This window comes from Lolium perenne, chromosome 6, assembly GCF_019359855.2.
Source record: "Lolium perenne isolate Kyuss_39 chromosome 6, Kyuss_2.0, whole genome shotgun sequence".
Classification (NCBI taxonomy): domain Eukaryota; kingdom Viridiplantae; phylum Streptophyta; class Magnoliopsida; order Poales; family Poaceae; genus Lolium; species Lolium perenne.
The window spans coordinates 39,174,438-39,193,776 of record NC_067249.2 but is presented as its reverse complement, the minus strand read 5'-3'; the positions used below and the strand labels follow the sequence as shown (position 1 = coordinate 39,193,776).

Here is a 19,339-nt window from a genome sequence, read left to right as displayed (position 1 = left end):
GCGGTGGTGATGAAGCGCGGATCTGGAACAAGTCTTGGAGAGGCGCGGTGATGGATCAAGATGAGTCGCCGCCGGGCTTCCAAAGATAAAGTCGCGGGTGCGGTGGCAGTCTCAGTCGCCATAACTTGATCGATCGATCGGCGTGTGACAAGTCGGCTCTAGCCCGATCGCCGTTTGCGGCCGACGCGTAGTCACCAGAGAGACACGTGGAGAGGCCAACGGCTAGATTTCACGTTGACCGAGGCGCACACCGTCTGCATGTTGTTGACCGTTGGGCTCGACGTGACCGCTAACGGCTAGTTTAACGGCTATTCAGCCGGTGACGGCGCAGATCTCGACCGTTGATTGCGGGGCGGCGATTCCGGGACAATTCAACGAACAGATCTCATCCTCAATCTGAGCGAGTGCGGGCGGTATAAAGGGTCGCCCTAGGATTAGGGTTCAACACTCCTCCGCATTCATCCCCCATCTTCTCTTCATCTCATCTTCATTCCACACTCCACACGCATCCATGGCGGCGAAGGGTGGGGCAAGTCGAAGGTCACGCGGGAGTCTCTCCTCCCGTACGTCGCCTCCGGAGTCATCCCGGAGTTCAACCAGGAGCGATGGCGGGTTCCGCCGGCGAACGAGACGGAGCCCTCCCACGGCCTGGGGAGTTCGTGATCTTCATGAGCTTCCTCGATCGCGGGTTCGCTCTCCCCACCTCCGATTTCCTCCGGCAGTTGCTGGCCTTCTACAGCATCAAGGTTTCGTACCTGGGGCCGCACGGCGTCCCGCAGATTTCTCTGTTCGTGGCGCTGGGCGACAGCAACTAGGGGTGTCCGCGGTACTTCCCGCGGGGGGTGTCCAGCTTCCACGGGCGGGCGACTCGGGCCAGCAAGAACAGCGAAGCACTCATCCCGAACGGGGATCACCTTCCGGTGAAGTCCGGGAAAGCTTCATCGACATGGCGCTCCCCAAGAAGGCGCAGCCGCTGTGGCGTCGTTTCTGGTTCTACGCCAAGGAGTACACTCCCGGGCGAGGTATGCATTCCCCAATACAGTCCCGAGCCGAGCGTCCGCGGCGCCTCAATGTCCGGTCGCTGCCGCGCGAGCAGGAGAAGGTGGTGAAGGATATGCGCCAAGCGATCCAGGCGCTAAAGATGACGGCTCGACGGCGGTCGACATGTACAACTGTTGGCTTGGCCGGCGGCTGATCCCCTGCGGTGCCGAGCTCACCCCATGTGGGAGTACCGGGACAGAACGACCGCACCCGGTCGACGGCGACCGAGTGGGACGAGGGCGAGTACCGGAAGGCGCTCGCTAAGATCACCACTGCCACCTTTACTTCCTTCGAGGACGGCTTGCAGCCCTACACCGAAGACACCCCAGCGCCTCAGGTAATGCTTCGCATGGCGACTTCGCACGGCTTAGCCGCGCTTCTTCCTTTCCGACTTGTTCCTTTGATTCGATTGCAGCGTTGGCGGAAGATCGCGGACCACCTCCCTCCTCTCGCCGGAAAGGAACCACCGGAGATGACCGAAGGCGAGGAGGAAGAGGTCGACGAGGAGGAGGAGCGCACCGAGTCGGACTCGGAGGCGCGGGACTTCATCAGACTCCCGCGCGGGTCGAAGAGGGGTGCCGAGTCCTCGTCCCAGGGCGCGGCTGAAGAGGAGGCGACCTCCCGTCCGGAGGACAAGGCGGAGCCCTCCAAGGAAGGGGCCGAGCCGCTATCGAAGCGACTGCGCCCCACTCTCCTGGAAGGGTCCATGAGGCTTCAGCGTCCCTTGAAGGACGCGATCGATGCGGGAGCTCGGGCCGGTCCGGGCGTAAAAGCGATTCCCACGGTGAAGTAAGTATTTCTTGTCGAATTTATCCTTCCTGCGATCGGACTGAGTGTCGACTCACCTCGCCTCTCTGTAGGTCCAAGAAGAAGACCTTGGCGAAGCCGCCCGCGGCCGGGGTGGCGGCCACGAGGGCGGCCGAGGCAAAGAAGAAAGCCGCGGAGAGGAAGGCGGCGCCGTCCGACCTTGGGGGTGCGGGGTCGGCTCCAGAAGAGCCCGCCGCCGGGAGTCAAGCGGAGAAGGAGAGCACTAGCCACGTCGAGCCCACCGCCAACGTTTTTCCTCTACCCAGCATGGCTCGCGGGGGCATGGCGAGTGCGGCGACGGGTCCGGACGTTGCTCCGCCTGTGGTGGAGGAGGAGTCGACCGACATTGGATCGACCGAGGGCGTAAGGCACCCGAAGTTGAAGAGGACATCGTCGAGGAGGGCGGTCTGTCGGAGCCACCGAAAGAGCGCCGGTCCAAGGCCGCCGAGGACCGCGCCCGCCCAGCGACACCGACACGCGGACGGGCGAGGTTCCGTCGACTGAGGCGGTGATGCGAGCGGACGGGGCGACCGAGTCGCGTCATCCGCCGCCGTCTTCATTGACCTTCACCGAGCTCCACACGGCGCTTGGCGAGGCGCATGTGGTAAGTGTCGCTGAACACGTGGCCTAGTCACCCCCAGTCCCCGAGGGTCGACTTGGTCTGAAAGGGCGAGTCGAGTCTCTATTTGCTTTTTGTTTGTTGACCTTGGCACTTTTGTTTGGTTTCCGTAGGCGGAGATTAAGCGGCTGACCGCGCTTGTGGAGGAGGCGGCGCAGAAGAACCGGAAGCTGAGTGCCCTGGGCGATAAGTCATGCCCACTCGCCGTCCTCATTCAGTGTCACTGGCCCGGGCGTTCGTTCTCACCGTTTCCTTTTCTTGTAGCAGAGGCGCAGGCAAAGGCTCTTGCCGAGGCTCGGGAAGGGTTCGTCAAGGAGTCCTTCTACCGTGAAGCCGAGTTCCGGGCGCAGCAGGCCGAAGAGGCCCGGAAAAGGGCGAAAGCGGAGGTGGCGGAATTGACGAAGGTCCTGGGAGCGAAGGGCCGGGAGCCGGAGGACGTCATCACCGAATACAAGGTGAAGGCGGAGGCCGCGATCGATGCGCGGGACTCGCACGTGGGGCTGCCGCGTCTCTGCGGGAGGAGGTGGCGGCCTTGAAGCAGCAGCACGCCAAAGAACTTGCTGCGGAGAAGGAGGCGTCCGAGGGCATCGTCTGGCGGTGCAGGCCGAGAAGACCAACTTCGAGGCTTTCGTCGAGGAGATGTCGCGGCAGATTCTTGGTAAGTTCTTGTTGTCGCACTTCTTGTTTTATTTGCCGGGGTTTGAGTATCCGAACACGGCGAGTCGGCCTCGGGGGTCAGTCCCCGAGCGTGGCGAGTTGGCCTCGGGGGCCAGTCCACGAGCGTGGCGAGTCGGTCTCGGGGCCGATCCCCGAGCGTGGCAAGTCGGTCTCGGGGGCCAGTCCCCGAGCGTGGCGAGTCGGTCTCGGGGGCCAGTCCCCGAGCGTGGCGAGTCGGCCTCGGGGGCCAGTCCCCGAGCGTGGCGAGTCGGCCTCGGGGGCCAGTCCCCGAGCGTGGCGAGTCGGCGTTGAAGGGGAAGTTCTCATTTTTCCCTTTTCCTTGTGTTGTTGACTGCAGGTACGTGCGACTTCGTGGAGACGGCGACTCCACGGGAATGCCTGTCGACCGCGACCGCGCGTATCATCGCCTGCGCGGGGGAGATACTTGCCGCGCTCCAGTACCTGAGCCCGCGGGAGGTGATTCCGCGGGACACGCCATCCGTCTTCAAGGCCGTGTCCAACATTCCGGCTGTTGTTGACTGGCTTCGTCGCTCTTCCTGCCGCGTTGGCATTACCATGGCTCTGAGCATGGTGCTGGCGCATTATTCTGAAGGGTTCGACGTGGAGGAGGTCACCGCTGGCTTCCCCTCGGAGACTGGGGAGTTCGATGTTGCCGAAGTGCTGCGGCTGATGGATGCGGTGCGCCCCTTCGCCGACCGAGTACTGGCGACCGCGGACTTGGAGACTCATATCCCCAGCCAAGCGGCTCCTGGTGACGCGGAGAAGGAGCCGGGCCCGGTGGACTACCCCGCGGAGCGCCTCTTCCATGCTGCTGCCGCCGGCTCGCGCTGTCTACATATCCGGTCGTGGTGTACACGCCGAAATTTCGTCACGGCGATGACGGCGTCGAGCCTGTCGTAGAGGGGCTCCGGGGTCGTCCTCGTAGTTTCTGAGTACCTGTGTAAGAAGTAGCTAGATTTCCCGCGAGCGGGTGTTAGTTGTAAATAGAATGATGACTTTTGCTTAAATGTGATTCGGTGGTTGCTTTTGCATTATTTGAGACGGCGATGCATTGGAGTTGGTTCCGACTATCCATGGCCTTCAGGTCGATCGCCTTGCGACCCCAATGAAGGCTATCGACTTGACTGTTTTCCTTTTCGAGCTGGGCGTCCCCGATCGCGATGCGTAGTCATTATAGTACGAATAGCAGCCTCATGGGTGGAGGAGTGGTGTGGGGGAGTTTGCGCTGGTCGGATGACGCGCGCCAGTCGTCGTGGCTCGGTGAGCCAGTCGCTAGGCGACTCCAAAGGGGATCATTGCGGGCGTATTTTCCTTGGCGAGCCGCGGGTCCGTTTTGCGGGGTCCCTAGTCGAAGTACTTAGCCGCGCAATTCGCCAACCTAAGGTAGAGGAGGGCATTGGTGTGCTTTATAACGTAGCACAAGGCGGTCGCCGAGGCCCGTGGGGCTGGCCGAGCGTGCGGCCCTCTTGTGGGTTCCAGTCGCCGTTTTCACCCGATGGCGTGAGAGATGGTGGGTGACCGGGCCTGGTGTTGCGCCTCGGTCACGCCGCCATCCCGTGTTAGCCCGGCTACTTGGCCGATCGTGGACTTCTCTCTTCCAGCAGCGGCGACCGGAGGTCTCTCAGTTCCTAGTCGCTTGTCGCGGCGACTAAGCCGGTATGTCCCGGGATGAGAGATGACGATATTTGGCGGGTGAAGGGGAGGTAGTCGGAGCTTGAGATCAAAAAATGGTCGGCGATTTTTATTACCCTCTGAATTTTCGGATTACATTTTTCCCTTAGGTATAGAACCGCCGGAGGAGGTTGATGTTCCAGTGGCGCTCCACCTCTTTAGTGAGCGGCTCGCCTTTGTCGTCCTTGCGGACGTCGATGAGGTAGTAGGAGTCGTTGCCGAGCACGCGGCTGACGGCGAATGGTCCTTCCTGGGGCGGGGACAGCTTGTGCATCCCTTTCTTGTCCTGGATTAGCCGGAGTACCAGATCGCCGACTTGGAAGGAGCGACTCGAACGCGGCGACGGGGGGAGCGACCGAGCTCCAGCAGGTACATGGCGGTTCTGGAGAGTGCGAGGTCTCTGGCCTCGTCGAGGAGATCGATGTCATCTTGGCGAGCTCGCTCGTTGTCTTCTTCGGCGTAATTGGCGACCCGAGGTGAGTCGTAGGCGATGTCCGTGGGCATGACGGCTTCGGCGCCATATACCAGGAAGAAAGGCGTGAAGCCGGTTGACCTGTTAGGCGTTGTGCGGATGCCCCATAGTACTGAAGAGAGCTCCTCTGCCCAGCAGCCGGCTGCGCGCTCTAGGGGCACGACCAGGCGTGGTTTGAGTCCGTGCAGGATGCTCTGGTTTGCCCTTTCGCTTGGCCGTTCGACTCGGGGTGGGCGGCGAGGCGAGATCGAGTCGGATGCCCTTTTCTTCGCAAAGTCAGCCATCTCCCCTTTGGCGAAGTTGGTGCCGTTGTCGGTTATGATACTGTGAGGGTAGCCGTACCGATAGATGAGCTCGCGTAGGAACTTTGTGGCCGTCTTCCCGTCGCACTTCTTTATGGGCTTTGCTTCTACCCATTTGGTGAACTTGTCCACCGCTACCAGGAGGTGAGTATATCCGCCGGGGGCCGTTTTGAATTTTCCCACCATGTCCATGCCCCATACGGCGAAGGGCCAGGTGAGGGGGATGGTCTTCAATGCCGATCCTGGCATGTGCGACTGGCTTGCATGCTTTTGGCACCCGGCGCATGAACGGACAAGGGCGATTGCGTCTTCGTGGGCTGTTGGCCGGTAGAAGCCGTGACGAAAGGCCTTGGCGACGATTGACCGCGCGCTGCGTGGTGGCCGCAGATCCCTGCGTGGATGTCGCGCAGAATGTTGCGCCCTTCCGCCGTGGTGACGCATCGTTGGAACACTCCCGAGACACTGCGCTTGTATAGCTCATTGTTGATGATGGTGAAGGACTTGCATCTGCGCACGATGGCGCGTGCTTTGGTTTCATCCATCGGCAGTGCCTGGCTCTCGAGGTAGCTTATGTATGGCTCGGTCCAATCGGTGCTGTCGACGGCGAGTGCGACTAAGGCGGAGTCGGGAGCAGGTGGCTCGGCAATGTCCAGCTCGCGCGGTGCGCGCACCGAGGGGTGGCTGAGGATGTCCAGGACGACGCCCGGAGGAGGTTGAAGTCGCTTGGACCCGATTCTGGCTAGCGCGTCGGCTTCTTCGTTCTTGCGCTGTCAACCCACTCGACGACGTGACCGGCGAAGCTAGCGCCGGCTTGGTCGACGGCGCGTTTGTATGCGATCATGTTGGCGTACGTGGCGTCGCAGTGCCGGAAGTTTGGCTGGCGACTAGGTCGGAATCGCCGAGGCAGCGCAGCCGTGTTGCGCCCATCTCTTTGCGACTCGCATGCCGTGCAGGAGCGCCTCGTACTCGGCCATGTTGTTGGTGCATGGCTCGAATCTGAGTTGCAGGACGTACTTCACCGTGTCGCCCTTTGGTGATGTGAGGACGACTCCGCGCCTGCTCCTTCGAGGTTTTTAGAACCGTCGAAGTGCAACGTCCAATGTTTGAGGTCCGCGGGGAGCTTGGCTGCTGGGCCTCTTCCCGATCGGCGAGGAAGTCGGCGAGTGCTTGAGATTTGATGGCGTGGCGTGACTCGTAGGTGATGTTGTGGACGCCGAGCTCGACTGCCCACTTGGCGATCCGGCCGGTTGCGTCGCGGTTGCGGATGATGTCGGCGAGTGGTGTTGAGGCGACTACCTTGATGGGGTGCTCGTGGAAGTAAGGGGCCGGTCGCCGGCCGGGCCCCGAGGACGGCGTACACCAGCTTGGTAGTGTGGATACCGTTGCTTGGATTCGATTAAGGCTTCGCTGATGTAGTAGACTGGGCGTTGTACCGGTTGCTCCCTTCCTTCCTCCTTCCGTTCGACGACCATGACTGCACTTATAGCGCGGTTCGACGCGGCGACGTATAGGAGCATGGTTTCTTTTGGCAGCGGGGCCGCGAGGATAGGGGCATTCGAGAGGGCGTGCCGGAGTTCCTCTAGGGCCCGCTGCGCCTCGTCTGTCCACCGGAATGATTCCGACTTCTTGAGCAAGCGGTATAGTGGCATGGCCTTGTCTCCGAGCCGGGTATGAAGCGGCCGAGGGCGGCGACTCGACCGGCGAGTTTTTGCGCGTCGACTAGGCATGCTGGCTGCTTGGTGCGCATGACCGCCGGTGTCTTCTCCGGGTTAGGTTCGATGCCTCGCTTGGAGACGACGTAGCCTAGCAGCTGTCCTGATGGAACCCGAAGGTGCACTTCAAAGGGTTGAGCTTGATCTTGTACCGCCGTAAGTTGGCGAATGTTTCGGCGAGGTCGCCGACGAGGTCGGTCTGTCGAGTCGATTTGACCACCACATCGTCGATGTAGACATGCACGTTGCGGCCGATCGGCTTTCTAAGCAGCTGTTCATGCACCGGCTGGTACGTTGCTCCGGCGTTCTTGAGGCCGAAGGTCATGGACGTGTAGCGATGGCGCCTAGGGGTGTGATGAATGCAGTCTTCTCTTGGTCTTCCTTGGCCATCTTTATTTGATTGTACCGGAGTATGCATCAAGGAAGCATAGCGACTCGGACCCGGCGACCGCGTCGATAATCTGGTCGATTCGCGGTAGGACGAATGGGTCCTTGGGGCACGCGCTGTTGAGGCTTGTGTAATCGATACACATTCGCCACGTCTTGTTCTTCTTTAGCACTAGGACTGGGTTTGCCAGCCATTTCGGGTGCTTGATTTCTATGATGAAGCCGGCAGCGAGCAGCCGGTTTACTTCTTCGGCGATTGCGCGTCGCCGTTCTTCTCCCACAGTGGCGCATTGCCTGCCTAACGGGTCGCGCGGTGGGATCGACATGTAATTTGTGCTCAGCAAGTTCTCTCGGGACACCTGGCATGTCGAGATGGTTTCCATGCAAAGATATCTCGATTCTCACGGAGGAACTTGATGAGCGCGCTTTCCTATTGGGCGGACAGGCCCGTCCCAATGGTAACTTGCCTACTTGGATCGTTTTCTACAAGATCTACTTGGCGGGTGCCTGCTGCGGCCTTGAAGGTTGCTGCGGACGAGTCGAGCTCGGTTGGCTTCTCCAGGATGGCGGGGTCGTTGCGGTCGGCGGGTACTTGGCGAGCTCGGCGGAGTTGTCTTGTTCGTCGGCGATGACGGCGTCGGCGAGCTTGGCGCTGTCGTCCTCACATTCCAATGCCATCTCCGGGTCGCCATGGACGGTGATGACGCCTCGAGGCCCTGGCATCTTCATCATGTTGTACGCGTAGTGTGGGGTCGCCATGAAGCGGGCGAACGCTTGTCGGCCGAGTACGCAATGGTAAGAGCTTTTGAAGTTCACCACCTCGAACGTTATCCGCTCGGTACGGTAGTTCACGGGCGTGCCGAAGGTGACCGGCAGCGTCACCTTGCCGATCGGGAAGGCCTTCCGCCCGGGACGATGCCGTGGAACGTGACCTTGGTGTTCTCAAGGCGTGAGTCCGGCAGGCCAAGCCGCTGGAAGGTGTCGTAGGACCTGATGTTGATGGAGGTTCCCCCGGCCCTCAGGGTTGTTGGTTGCCCGGAGTCGGCGACCTTGGGCATGACGCGTAGCGCCACTCGCCCGGGGTCCTCGTTGCGGGCGTGATCTTCGCGGCTCCGGGTAATGCTTTGCTCGGACCAGTTGAGCCACCGGGAGTACGTCGGAAAGTATGACTGCGTGTACCGCCACTGCCCTTGCGAGGACCTTCCTGTCCCGCTGTCGCCGACCCCGGTGAAGGTGTGGAGCGAGCCGGCGCTGCGACCGAAGCCCTCTCCCTTGTGCTGGTCTTGGTCCTTGGCGCGCTCCTTGTGCTGGTTGCCGCCGTCGTTTTCCTTGGCGCGGCGAGCTCTTTCTATCTGCTTCAGGGAGTAGCAATTTCCCGTCGTGTGGTTGGCGGGCTTGCCCTCCTTGCTGTGATAGATGCATGGTGCGTCTAGGAGGCTGCGGGCGTCGAAGCGCTTGGGCTGAGGCCGATCCTCCCGAGGTGGACGAGTGTCGCGCGAAACGATTTTGGCTCGCGCTGCTCGTAATCGGTGGTAGCAACTAGCTCGTTGTGTCCTCCCTCTCCGCGGCGCTTGCCGTTGTTGGACCGGCCGGCGAACGGTGGTCGCCACGCCGAGGCTCCGTGTGCGCAGGGCGGCGATTGCGTCGTTGACCGTACTCGTCGTCCGAGTCGACTGTAGGGTCTTCATCGGCGTAGCGGGTGGCGATGTCGAAGAGCTCGGAGATTGAGATATTGTCCCTGCTGACGCGACGGAGCTTGGCGCTTAGTGGTTCGTACCGGCAGCAGCGTCGGAAGCGATTGCCGTGTCCGTGCTGATGCCGCTGGAGGTCGTCCACATGTCCTGCCAGCGCTGCACCCACCGGCGGGTCGACTCGCGCGGGCCTTGGACGCAGCGATCTAGGTCTTCTATGGTTGTGGCACGGGTGTATGCGCTGGCGAAGTGCTGGATGAACGCGGCGCGGGCTTCTTCCCAGGAGTCGATGCTGTTGACGGTGAGGGTGTTGAACCAATGGCGATTGACGCCGTCCATCATGAGGGGCAGGTATCGCGCTGCGAGTAACTCGGAGTGGCCCTGGATCCCCATTGCCATGGCGTACGAGTCGATCCAGACAGTGGGGTCAATGCTTGTATCGTACTTCTCGATGTCGCGGGGTCCTTTGAACCCCACGAGTGCGGCTCGCCTCTAATCATCGGCCCGAAGCAAGCGGGGCCGATTCGGGTGAACGCGCTCTGGCGCGGGGCTTCATCGGCGTGGCGGTCGTTCAATCGATTGCGCGCCCGCCATTCTTGGTCGTTGACGATGTGGGTTCGGGCGTCGACTGGCTGCCCGTTAGCGGCGACCATCACCGCGCGGGCGCGGCTCGACTCGGTTGTTAGACGAGTGGGCCGCGCGCGGTGCTGGCGGCGGGCCGTTGTTGGCGTTGACGATTGCGCGGTTTGCCGCGTCTGACGACGCCGCGCGACTGGCGGATGTGCGCGAATAGAGTCGCCCCTGCGAGTCGGCTGCGGCGTGCTGCTGCTCCAATGCCTTGGCTACCAAAGCCTTGGCGTGCTGGACGAGGATCGCGCCGTCTCCCGTTTCGGGGATTCTTGCGAGGACGGCCTGCGCAGCTGCCACGTTGTCGGCTGGAGACGAGTGCAGTGGTAGGCCGTTGGCGTCGACCTCTGCCCGAGGAACTTCGGGTGGTGGTGGTGGGGGTGGCGGTGGTGCTCCGCGCGCTGTTCTATCTGCAGCAGCCCGACTTCCTTCCGGGATGTCAGGGTTTTGGACTCGGGCGACCCGGATTTCTCCGTCTGGGTCGTCGAAGTTAAGGCGTGCGCTGGGAAAGTCGCTCGCGCGGGCGCGCTCCATGCGCCGGCGGTTTCGCTGCTGACGATAGTGGGACACGGCCCTTACTTCATCTTGCTCGAGGCGGAATTTCTGCCTTTCGGCGAGCTCCTTTTCCTCTGCTCTCGAGGGCCGCCCGGTGCGCCTCGATCTCGGTCGCGGTGGCGGTTGCGGGGAGGGGAGTGGTGAAGGCGTCGATCTCTCCTTCACCCCCGCCATGAAGACTGCGGTCGGGTAGCGGTAACGCGGGGCCTCGGCAGCAGTCCGAGTCGTAATCGCTGCCGAAGAGGGAGAGGATGGAGTCGTCCTCGAAGCCACCTTCGAAGTCGCTCGGGTGGGAGACCAGGGAGATAGAGTCCTTGGTCGATGCCGTGGCGATGGAGCGGGCGATCGGGGACGCAGCGGTGGATCCCGCAACCGACGTTGTAGCGATGATGTCGGTGAAGTCGGCGTCGATCGCAGCGATGATGGATTTGATGGCCGGGATGGTGTCGGCGGAATCGGCGACTGGAGCGGTGTCGGCGGAGTCGGTGGCTGCCGAGGCAACGGTGGAGTTAGCGGTCGGTGCCACGACCGCCGACTCGGCATCGTCTCCCAGGGCCGCCTCAGCCTCCGCGTATACCTCGCCGGTGACCGGGCGAGTAGCGGTGAGGAGCTGCCCGGGCGCGAAGGGGTCGTGTGAGCGACTGGGGCGAGGCTCAGAGGGATCGCTGACGCCGGCGAGCCCAACGAAGAGGTTGATGGAGCCGATCGGCACCATCCAGGCGTGTGTGAGAGGTGACGAGGCGGGCCGGTAGGTGCTTGGCTGGATGTGGAAGAAATTGCCGGTGGCGATCATCCTGCCGGAAGCAACCGGCCGCCGAACTGGCGAGTAGGGCCTCGCCGTAGCTCGAAGGCTTGATGTCCCATGCCCCACGGTGGGCGCCACTGTCGTGGATGTAGCCACGGCAGATGCTACAGGGGGTAGCACTTCATTGATGCGAGGGGAAGGGAACATTGCCATCTACGGGTCGAGGTGCAAGAGACGCAAGGGTTTTACCCAGGTTCAGCCCCTCCGGAGAGTAAAAGGCCTACGTCCTGCTAGATCTCTATTGCTCAGTGGAGAATTACAATGGGGGGGCTCAGTCGGCGGCTACGCCGAGAGCTTTGAGGGGAGATTGGATCTCGAGTAAGGTGTCCTCTAGGGCCTAAGCTCGGGGGTTTATATAAGCACCCCCGGCCTAGGGTTACATGGAGATAACTCCGAATCATATCAGTTGCTACTAACCCGGGATCCGCTATCCCTCTCGCAAGTAATCTTCTTGTCCAGCCGTGTGGACCTCCTCCTTGGGATCACGGCCCAGTCGCCTTAGGGCCCAGTCGCTTAGGCGACTGGCGATCCACCCAAGCCTCTATCTTCATGGCGACTGGGACTGGCGACCCACCCCCTATGGGCATATCCCCATCAAGATGTGAATAGCAACAATGGGCATGATTCGAAGTGTATATCAAGAATCATAAGTTATTTTGGAAATGATGCTCGCACTAAGATCATTGGGCCTTATATAGTCAAATCAATTTGTAATGAAGGCTCAATGAGGGGCGGGGGATTACTCCCCCTATGTGAAAGCGCAAATGTCATGTGACCGCGAAGAGACATGCTTGGGTCCATATAATGACATTGGGTCTATTTATGTTGCACACATAGGTATGCATCATACCAAGACATGGTAAGATGACTATCCCCATATGTACTATGCCTCTAAGCTAGATAGCAAGATAAATGCAAGAATATAGTGCAAGAAGTTAATCAATCCAAGTTTTTAGGATCAAGAATACCAAGTTCTCCTCTCAAGTTAACAAAGCGGGCTTCATCCAAAGGCTTAGTGAAAATATCCGCCAATTGGTAGGTTGTTCCCACATGAGTGAGATCAATATCCTTATTGGCAACATGATTGTAACACCCCAACTTTTTGCAAGCTTGTTTAATTATCCAAAGTGCAAAAAATAGGGGGAACAAAAACTTGTTCTATAGACTAATTAACATGAATTGCCTTGATCTGTTTGTTATGATGAATTGCCTTGATCTGTTGGTAGATGAATTGTCTTGATTTGCTTGTTGAGTTTTGTCTTGAGCTACCTCATAGAACAACACCCCTAGTGGTTAAACAAGCAACTCACCAAATAAAACACATGTGTGGCTTAGGAAGAATTATTTTCCTTCTTACTACATCAAACCTCTCTCCTGATGACAACATGAGTGTGCCATCTTGATTTTTCTCTTTGTGGTACAAGATAGCTCGATCATCCTTAATTCACAACTTGGTGATCTCAATGCATGGATCTCATCTGTGCATCTCCCTCTACAATTTCCACATCCTGCATGTCTCATTCTACCCTTGCATCGCATATATTCAACTTGATCTTATACCCTATCCAATGATTCAACTCTAGATCACTCCCTTCACTTTTACCTCTTGTTTTTATTCAAGTTTAATCTTCACAAAACCAAGAGTGGGAATGATGGGTACATTTTGTAGCCACCATCTACCCTTGAGAACACTTCTCCCTAAATTAAGTTTTCTTTCTCAAAAACCCTATTGTTTTTCCTTCTCAAGTTTTGATCACAAAACTACTTCTAGTTTTATTAAACCTTTTCAAGATATTTCTTCAAAGAAAATAAGGAAACTGAAATGGGTTTTGTTTTTCATCCCATTTCTAACAAGTACTGATTTCTGAAACATTACTTGCTATTTGGTTTTCTTTTTAACAAAAGGCTTGTCTATGGTACTTATACCATTCCTTGTTTTCCTCTTGTTTATTTTACATTTGAGAAAAACTCTACCTTACTTGAGAAAGTAAGTAGAATAGTTTGAACCCCTATGTTCCAACTGGTTTTATCTCAACACTTTCAAAACTTCATTCCACTTGAGTTCATTCCCAATTGTCCCTAGTTGTGAACCTCTCTGATCTCCCACATTGTACCCCCTCATCCTCCAATTCTTGATCAAATGGATGATCATTTGATACTTTCAAATCACTCCCAATTGACCTCTTATTTGAAGAACAAGTTATATTTCATCATACCCATCTCAATCCTCTATTCCTTTCCATCATCACCTTGATCTCATGAATTGGTGATTTCTGCCACCATATTCATCCTTGTGAGTACATGGTTACTTCACTCACCATGTCTCTTAGTCTTACTCTATAATTGTCTAAACCACCATCACCATCCCATCTACCTTGACATTCACATGCATTGTTGCATGTGGTCAATCCCAATCCTTCCAAAATTGAATTCAAATAAAAACCTCTAATCATCAAATATACCTTGGGAACTATCTTCATCATAAGTTGGTCTCAACCCAAGTGGTGGAGATTATTCTCATGGCACATGTCACCTTCATACTTCTTTTTATCTATATGTACCTACTCATATTCTTATCATCATCAAAATCACTCATTGACATTACCTCCTCAACATCATGCCTTGATCTATTCACATGGATGTTGTGCATCTCTCTCTCTTTGTTCATTTTTGAGTGACACATGAAGGAGCCGGCCATGGCAAGATTTTTGGCCAGCCCTCCCTCTTCTTTTCCTTCCTCCACAAGCCTTGCCTCCCAACTACCCCAATCAATAAATGGGCAGCCACCCATCCTAGCCAATCAAAAAGGAGGCAGCCACCACTCTCTCCCTCTATAAAAGCACTTGGCCGGCCACCCCTTCCTCTTTTTCTTCTCATTTTTCTCCACTCTCCACTCATTCCCCTGCCTTACCCACTCCCTCCCCTCCTTCTCCCACGAAATATTGCTCCCCCTAGCTTCCATGGCCGGCCATGGCCATGGAAAGCCACCAAGATGAAGCTCTCCTCCTCCCTCAAGCTCATCCTCACCATGAGAGCATCCCTCTCCTTCTTCTCCCCAACCCTAGATGGTTTTCTCTCCTCTTCTTCTTCCTCCCTTGCTAAGATTGGATCTTGATGCAGGTGCATGTTGGTCCAAGCATGGAGAAGCTTGAGCTATCCTCAGATCTGAAGTTCTTGAGCAAAGTTCGTCCAAATCCCTGCAGTAATTTCTGCTATCTTGCTGTTTCAGATTCTGTACGATTTTGTAAAATCCGCCAAAACTCGTGTGCAGGGCCAAATCGAGTGATTCAAAGTTCCTCGGATAGGTATTGAAAAGATCTACAACTTGGCGTTGGTTTCACCCTCAAATTCGTTACATATTTTCCTCGGTAAATAAAGTTCTGTAAACTTGCAGATTCATTGTTTGTTAGATTTGTTCCGTTTTACAAAACCTTTTTGAGCAAAGTCAACTGTGGGTGAAAGCCCTCTTCAATACCTTCATTTTGGCGGTGGTTTCACTTCGATTGACCTCCTGAAACTGAAATGGTTCACAGATCAAGATCTGGTCAGATCTGACTTGGTCGAATTAAATCAGGAGCTTGGGAACGAATTTTTGAATGAAACAAACTGGGTAAGAACCACCTTTTCAATACCTTTCAGATGCAACTGACCTCATATTTTTATGAATCATGTACGATTTGTGGTGAATTAAACTTGTTCTGTGTGTTCTGCAGACATGGCTGTTAGTTTTTAAATCAGCAAAAATCCATTTTTGAACCTAATTGAGTGATTCCAGTTCTGTAGGACTACGGAATGTTTTCTTAATCATCTCAAACAAGTTTCAAACCTTTATCTGTTCTGTAACTCTAGAGGTAAAGCAAATGGTATAGACATGCAGTAATCTTGTCAATCCATTTGTGAGAGTTTCACAAATAATTTTAACCCAAATCCAATTGTGTATGCCTCTCTGTTTAAATACCTTTCAAATGCCAGTGGTCCCATATTTTTAGGATTTTTCTACGATTTATGGCTTACAGATCTTGTTTTCTGTACAGTCAGATTCAAACAAATTCCTAAATTTGTAGGTTTAATATTTTTGAGTGAATCCAATTGGGTTAATCTTGTATTAGTACTGGCCATCTAGGAAAAATAGTGTTAGTCTCTGTTCATGCATTTTCGTTACTGTTAGTAAGGTATATGTGTGACATGCATTGTTGGACCAAAACTTGTTGGGTTTATTTAAAAACCTTGACCAACTCTTTTATTTAGAACTGGGCAACCTTTGTTTTATGCTTGCAAAACAAAACCTCTGCAACTCAACTTTAGCCCTATTGTTTTGCTTAAGTTTTCAAATGATGTGGAATGTGGTTTGCTTCCTATTTTGGATGTTGTGTTATGTGAGCAAACTAAGTTAGGAAAACTGTTTTCTACTTTTCCAAAAATGTTTGCAAATGTTTTGTGAATGTATTTGATGTCAAACTAATGCTCTTGTCCTCTTTATGATGTTATCTACCAGGGGATACTTAGTTGTGCCATGGTGATACCTAGAGAGGCAATTGCTAAGTCGTGGCACTCTCATACCTTTACTAGGTAAATAAATGGGGTTTTCTTTTAGTTGCTTTGTAGTATCTATAAGTCTTTTGTATGTTAGCCCTTAGTAAAGTGGTTAGCTATTGATTGTTGAATGTTGCATGCTTGTTATGTTTGGAGCAATGTGATTGATTGTGTTCCTTTTATATTTTCCGGCGATAGATGCGAACAATTTCGGAGGAGAAGAAGAAGAAGTGGAATCGGACAAGGATTTTATTTGTACTGTGGGAATTCTTATTTGATGGAGTTGAAGAAGTCCAGGGACAAATAAGCCAAGGCAAGCCATCTCTTGATCTCTGAATGTTTAATCACATATTGTGGTTACTTTGTTGTTGTTCTTGTCTCTCGATCTATCTTGTGTTGTTTCTACTTATGTTGATGGAGCATGCTCACCATGAGCATGTTTATTCTCTTTGACACCTCACCTACAACCCCCTTTAGTGAAATGGTGGTCTTCATTATCATGATCTTGGTGTACCCTCTAAGTGTGAGGGGTATGCCCACTTATCTTGTGTGTGTCGACCTCTTGACACCCTTTTTGCACCCCTTAGTGGTATGATGGTTAGTATCATGCCCTTGTTATACCTTCTACCTTGTGATGCTATGCATACTTACTCCCAAGAGTGCCACACCTTTTGTTGATGTTATGCATACTTACTCTCAAGTATGTTGAACCCCTTGTTGTTGTTATGCATGCTTACCCTGAACATGTATGCCCCCTTTGACCACCTATTTTACCATCTTCTTAGTGGTATGATGATCAACATCGTGACCCTTTTGTCGAATCCTCCTACTTATGTTGTCCCCATGCGTGCTTATCCTAAGCATGTATAATCCCCTTGACACCTCAATTATCATCTCCTTAGAGGTATGACGGCTAGCATCATGCCATTGATGTATCTTAGCTCATACATAAAACTTTAGGTTGGGAACCCCTCAAGGTTTACCTTGTTGTAAATGTTTATGAAAACCTTGGGTAAGATAACCTTACCCAAGTGTATGGTTTATGAAGGCAAAGAGGATCTTGTCAAAGATGTTTGAGAAAAGGAATGTGTGTGTGACTTGGGTTTTGAGAAAAAAAATGACACATGGTTCTTTGTATTCGCCCGGAACAATTACACAGCGCAACCATAGCTACTCCAATGTGGGCACGGGGCTTAACTTGACGTTTGTTCTCCTTAGCATGAGGCACCGCACAACTATACAAGGGTACGGTTACCCCCGAGTCCGGGTTGTCGAGGTTGGGACAATAGTATAACGGGAGGCCTTCGGGGCTGACCCGTCCGGAAGACACTATGGGTCTCCTGGCTTGGCGGTGGAGCCACGCTCAAAAGGAGGTGAGCTGCCACGGTGCCGGGGAGGTACATACTCCATAGGGTAGGACCTCGTGTTAAGTCGAATGGGCGAAAGGTTATATCCGGGTATACGTCGTGGCATATGTCGTTATGCGGGGATGATGCCCACACGATAGGTATCCGGATAGTTGTGGTGAAAGTGTGCAAACTCTGCAGAGTCAAAACTATTCGAATAGCCGCGTCCGCGGTCATGGACGGTTGGGATGGCCGTTACAGAGCTGTGTCGAGTTTTGGTTTTGAAAATGATTTCCAAAGGAAATGTGTGTTGGAAGTACCGGAAGGGTACGGGAAAGATGGTGTGCCGACCATGTGGAGATGGTCGAGGAAAATGAAACAAAAGAGGGTGACCCTTCCTAGTGTTTCATGTAGAGGAACTCTGCTTTAACAAAGATATAGAGATGTCATAGGACTTTCTTAGTGTCCCCTTCAACTGTGATGTGGGATGCTATATCCACAAGAGAAACTGATTCTCTTTCACATGCTATATCCACAAGAGAAACTGATTCTCTTTCACATGCTATATCCACCAGAGAAACTATTCTTCCTCTCTTGTCTTCTTTAGTTAGAATTGTTATCACCTTCTTGATGGTTTGCGAGTACAATTCAAATGTACTCACGGCTTTGTCCCTGGCTATTTACTTGGCCAGACCTGGAGGACTTCGACAGATGAAGAAGGAGTTGACGACGTCTATGCGAGCTAGGAACGTCTTCCCAGTCAGTTGCCTGTAGGGTTAAGGCAGATGACTTGGGCTCTACGCTGCTGAAGTGATTCTGCTACTCTGATGATTAGATTAGGCCCTTGGAGGCTATCTTGTAAAGATGGGTCATGTGACCTTATTGTAATTTTCTTATTCCGTTTTGTAAAGGATGATGTAATTTGATATCAGTTCGGTTATGTGTTCACGGCACACTGATCATGGGAACGTGAACTGTATACATAACAGGGTATTTCGGACAGCTAGTCCGGGGTCCCCACAGAGCTGGTATCAGAGCCATCCTGACTGTAGGAGACCTTAGTTAGCATGGACGTTAGTTAGGAAACAAGTACTTGGGCAAAACTATTTACCAAACAAATTCTTTCGTTAGTCGGAAGCATAGCTTCTACTCCTCTTGTTTCTTCAAAACTTCTAAATTCTTATCTCTCCGCTTTATAGAAGCGTTTGAAAATTCTTACTCTATTGTCTCATCCACTTCAAACCTACATATTGGACGATGTCCCCAACTCAGACCAGAGACTCGAACTCAAAGATACATCAATCCCTCAGGAAGACTCATGAATCTCCAACGACAACTATTGAAGATTGGAGGCCGACTTAGTGTGCACATAAAAGAATGATAATATCATGTCTTTGGTTGTCACCAAAGTATGTCAAAGATCTGACCTTGTTCCTCCGTGGACTTGCACTTTTTGCAGTCGTCAGGGATCAAGCCCTCAGATTTTGACTAGTAATTTTTAGGCCAGCCACCAGAAGATGCCGACTTTGGGAGTACCTACACAACTACCCCTTCGAAGACCCCACGTCCCCGGGATGTTGAGCAAGAAGACTACACAGTTTTAGCCTCTACCTCAACCTCGAGGACTCAACACCAGGCCGCATCACCACTCTCTGCTTCAAGAATCCTTGTTGAAGACGATGTCAACAAGCTGAAGACTGCAACATATGTGACCAGCCCAAACCTATAGGATGGATAGGACAAAACTCAATCGCTTTGATTGAGCTACCCCCGCGTATTAGTCATCCATGGGTACTTGTGTTACCATGTCTGGTTTGATGATTGCTTGTAGTTCCCTAAGTGTGTTGTCTTGAGTGTTTTTATTTGTTTGTTGTGTGTTTGATTGTCTTGGTCTTTAGGTCTGAAAAACACTCTTGGTGTGATAAACCAGTGTAGGAAGCCCCTCTAAGACGTTTTCACAGTCATCTACCTCGCCGATAAAATGCTTACTGCTAGCTAAATGGATAAGTTAACCCTGTTAACCATCGATTCTCAACCGTCAGAGAAACTGACCAGACCCCTATCTACGCCAACTACTTTCAAGATCAGCTGAA

At 53.9% G+C, this 19,339-nt stretch overlaps 1 protein-coding gene and 1 long non-coding RNA gene across 2 annotated transcripts; both read left to right on the top strand.

Moving 5' to 3' along the window:
• Nucleotides 1-1,462: 1,462 nt before the first annotated feature.
• Nucleotides 1,463-2,352, top strand: LOC139832360 (uncharacterized). The gene is made up of 2 exons (XM_071822096.1): nucleotides 1,463-1,830; nucleotides 1,902-2,352. The coding sequence occupies exons 1-2, from the start codon at nucleotides 1,514-1,516 to the stop codon at nucleotides 2,350-2,352; spliced, it is 768 nt and encodes a 255-aa protein (XP_071678197.1). The 5' UTR covers nucleotides 1,463-1,513.
• An 11,811-nt stretch (nucleotides 2,353-14,163) lies between these two features.
• Nucleotides 14,164-18,346, top strand: LOC127308302 (uncharacterized). The gene is made up of 5 exons (XR_011746693.1): nucleotides 14,164-14,735; nucleotides 14,901-14,977; nucleotides 15,863-15,936; nucleotides 16,099-16,213; nucleotides 17,939-18,346. It is a non-coding gene; the product is annotated as an uncharacterized lncRNA (long non-coding RNA).
• Nucleotides 18,347-19,339: the final 993 nt, after the last annotated feature.

Coding starts and splice junctions, on each gene's coding strand:
- LOC139832360 (XM_071822096.1), top strand. CDS start 1,514: ATGACCGAAGGCGAGGAGGAAGAGGTCGACGAGGAGGAGGAGCGCACC. Junction 1,831..1,901: donor AAAGCGATTCCCACGGTGAA/GTAAGTATTTCT, acceptor GCCTCTCTGTAG/GTCCAAGAAGAAGACCTTGG.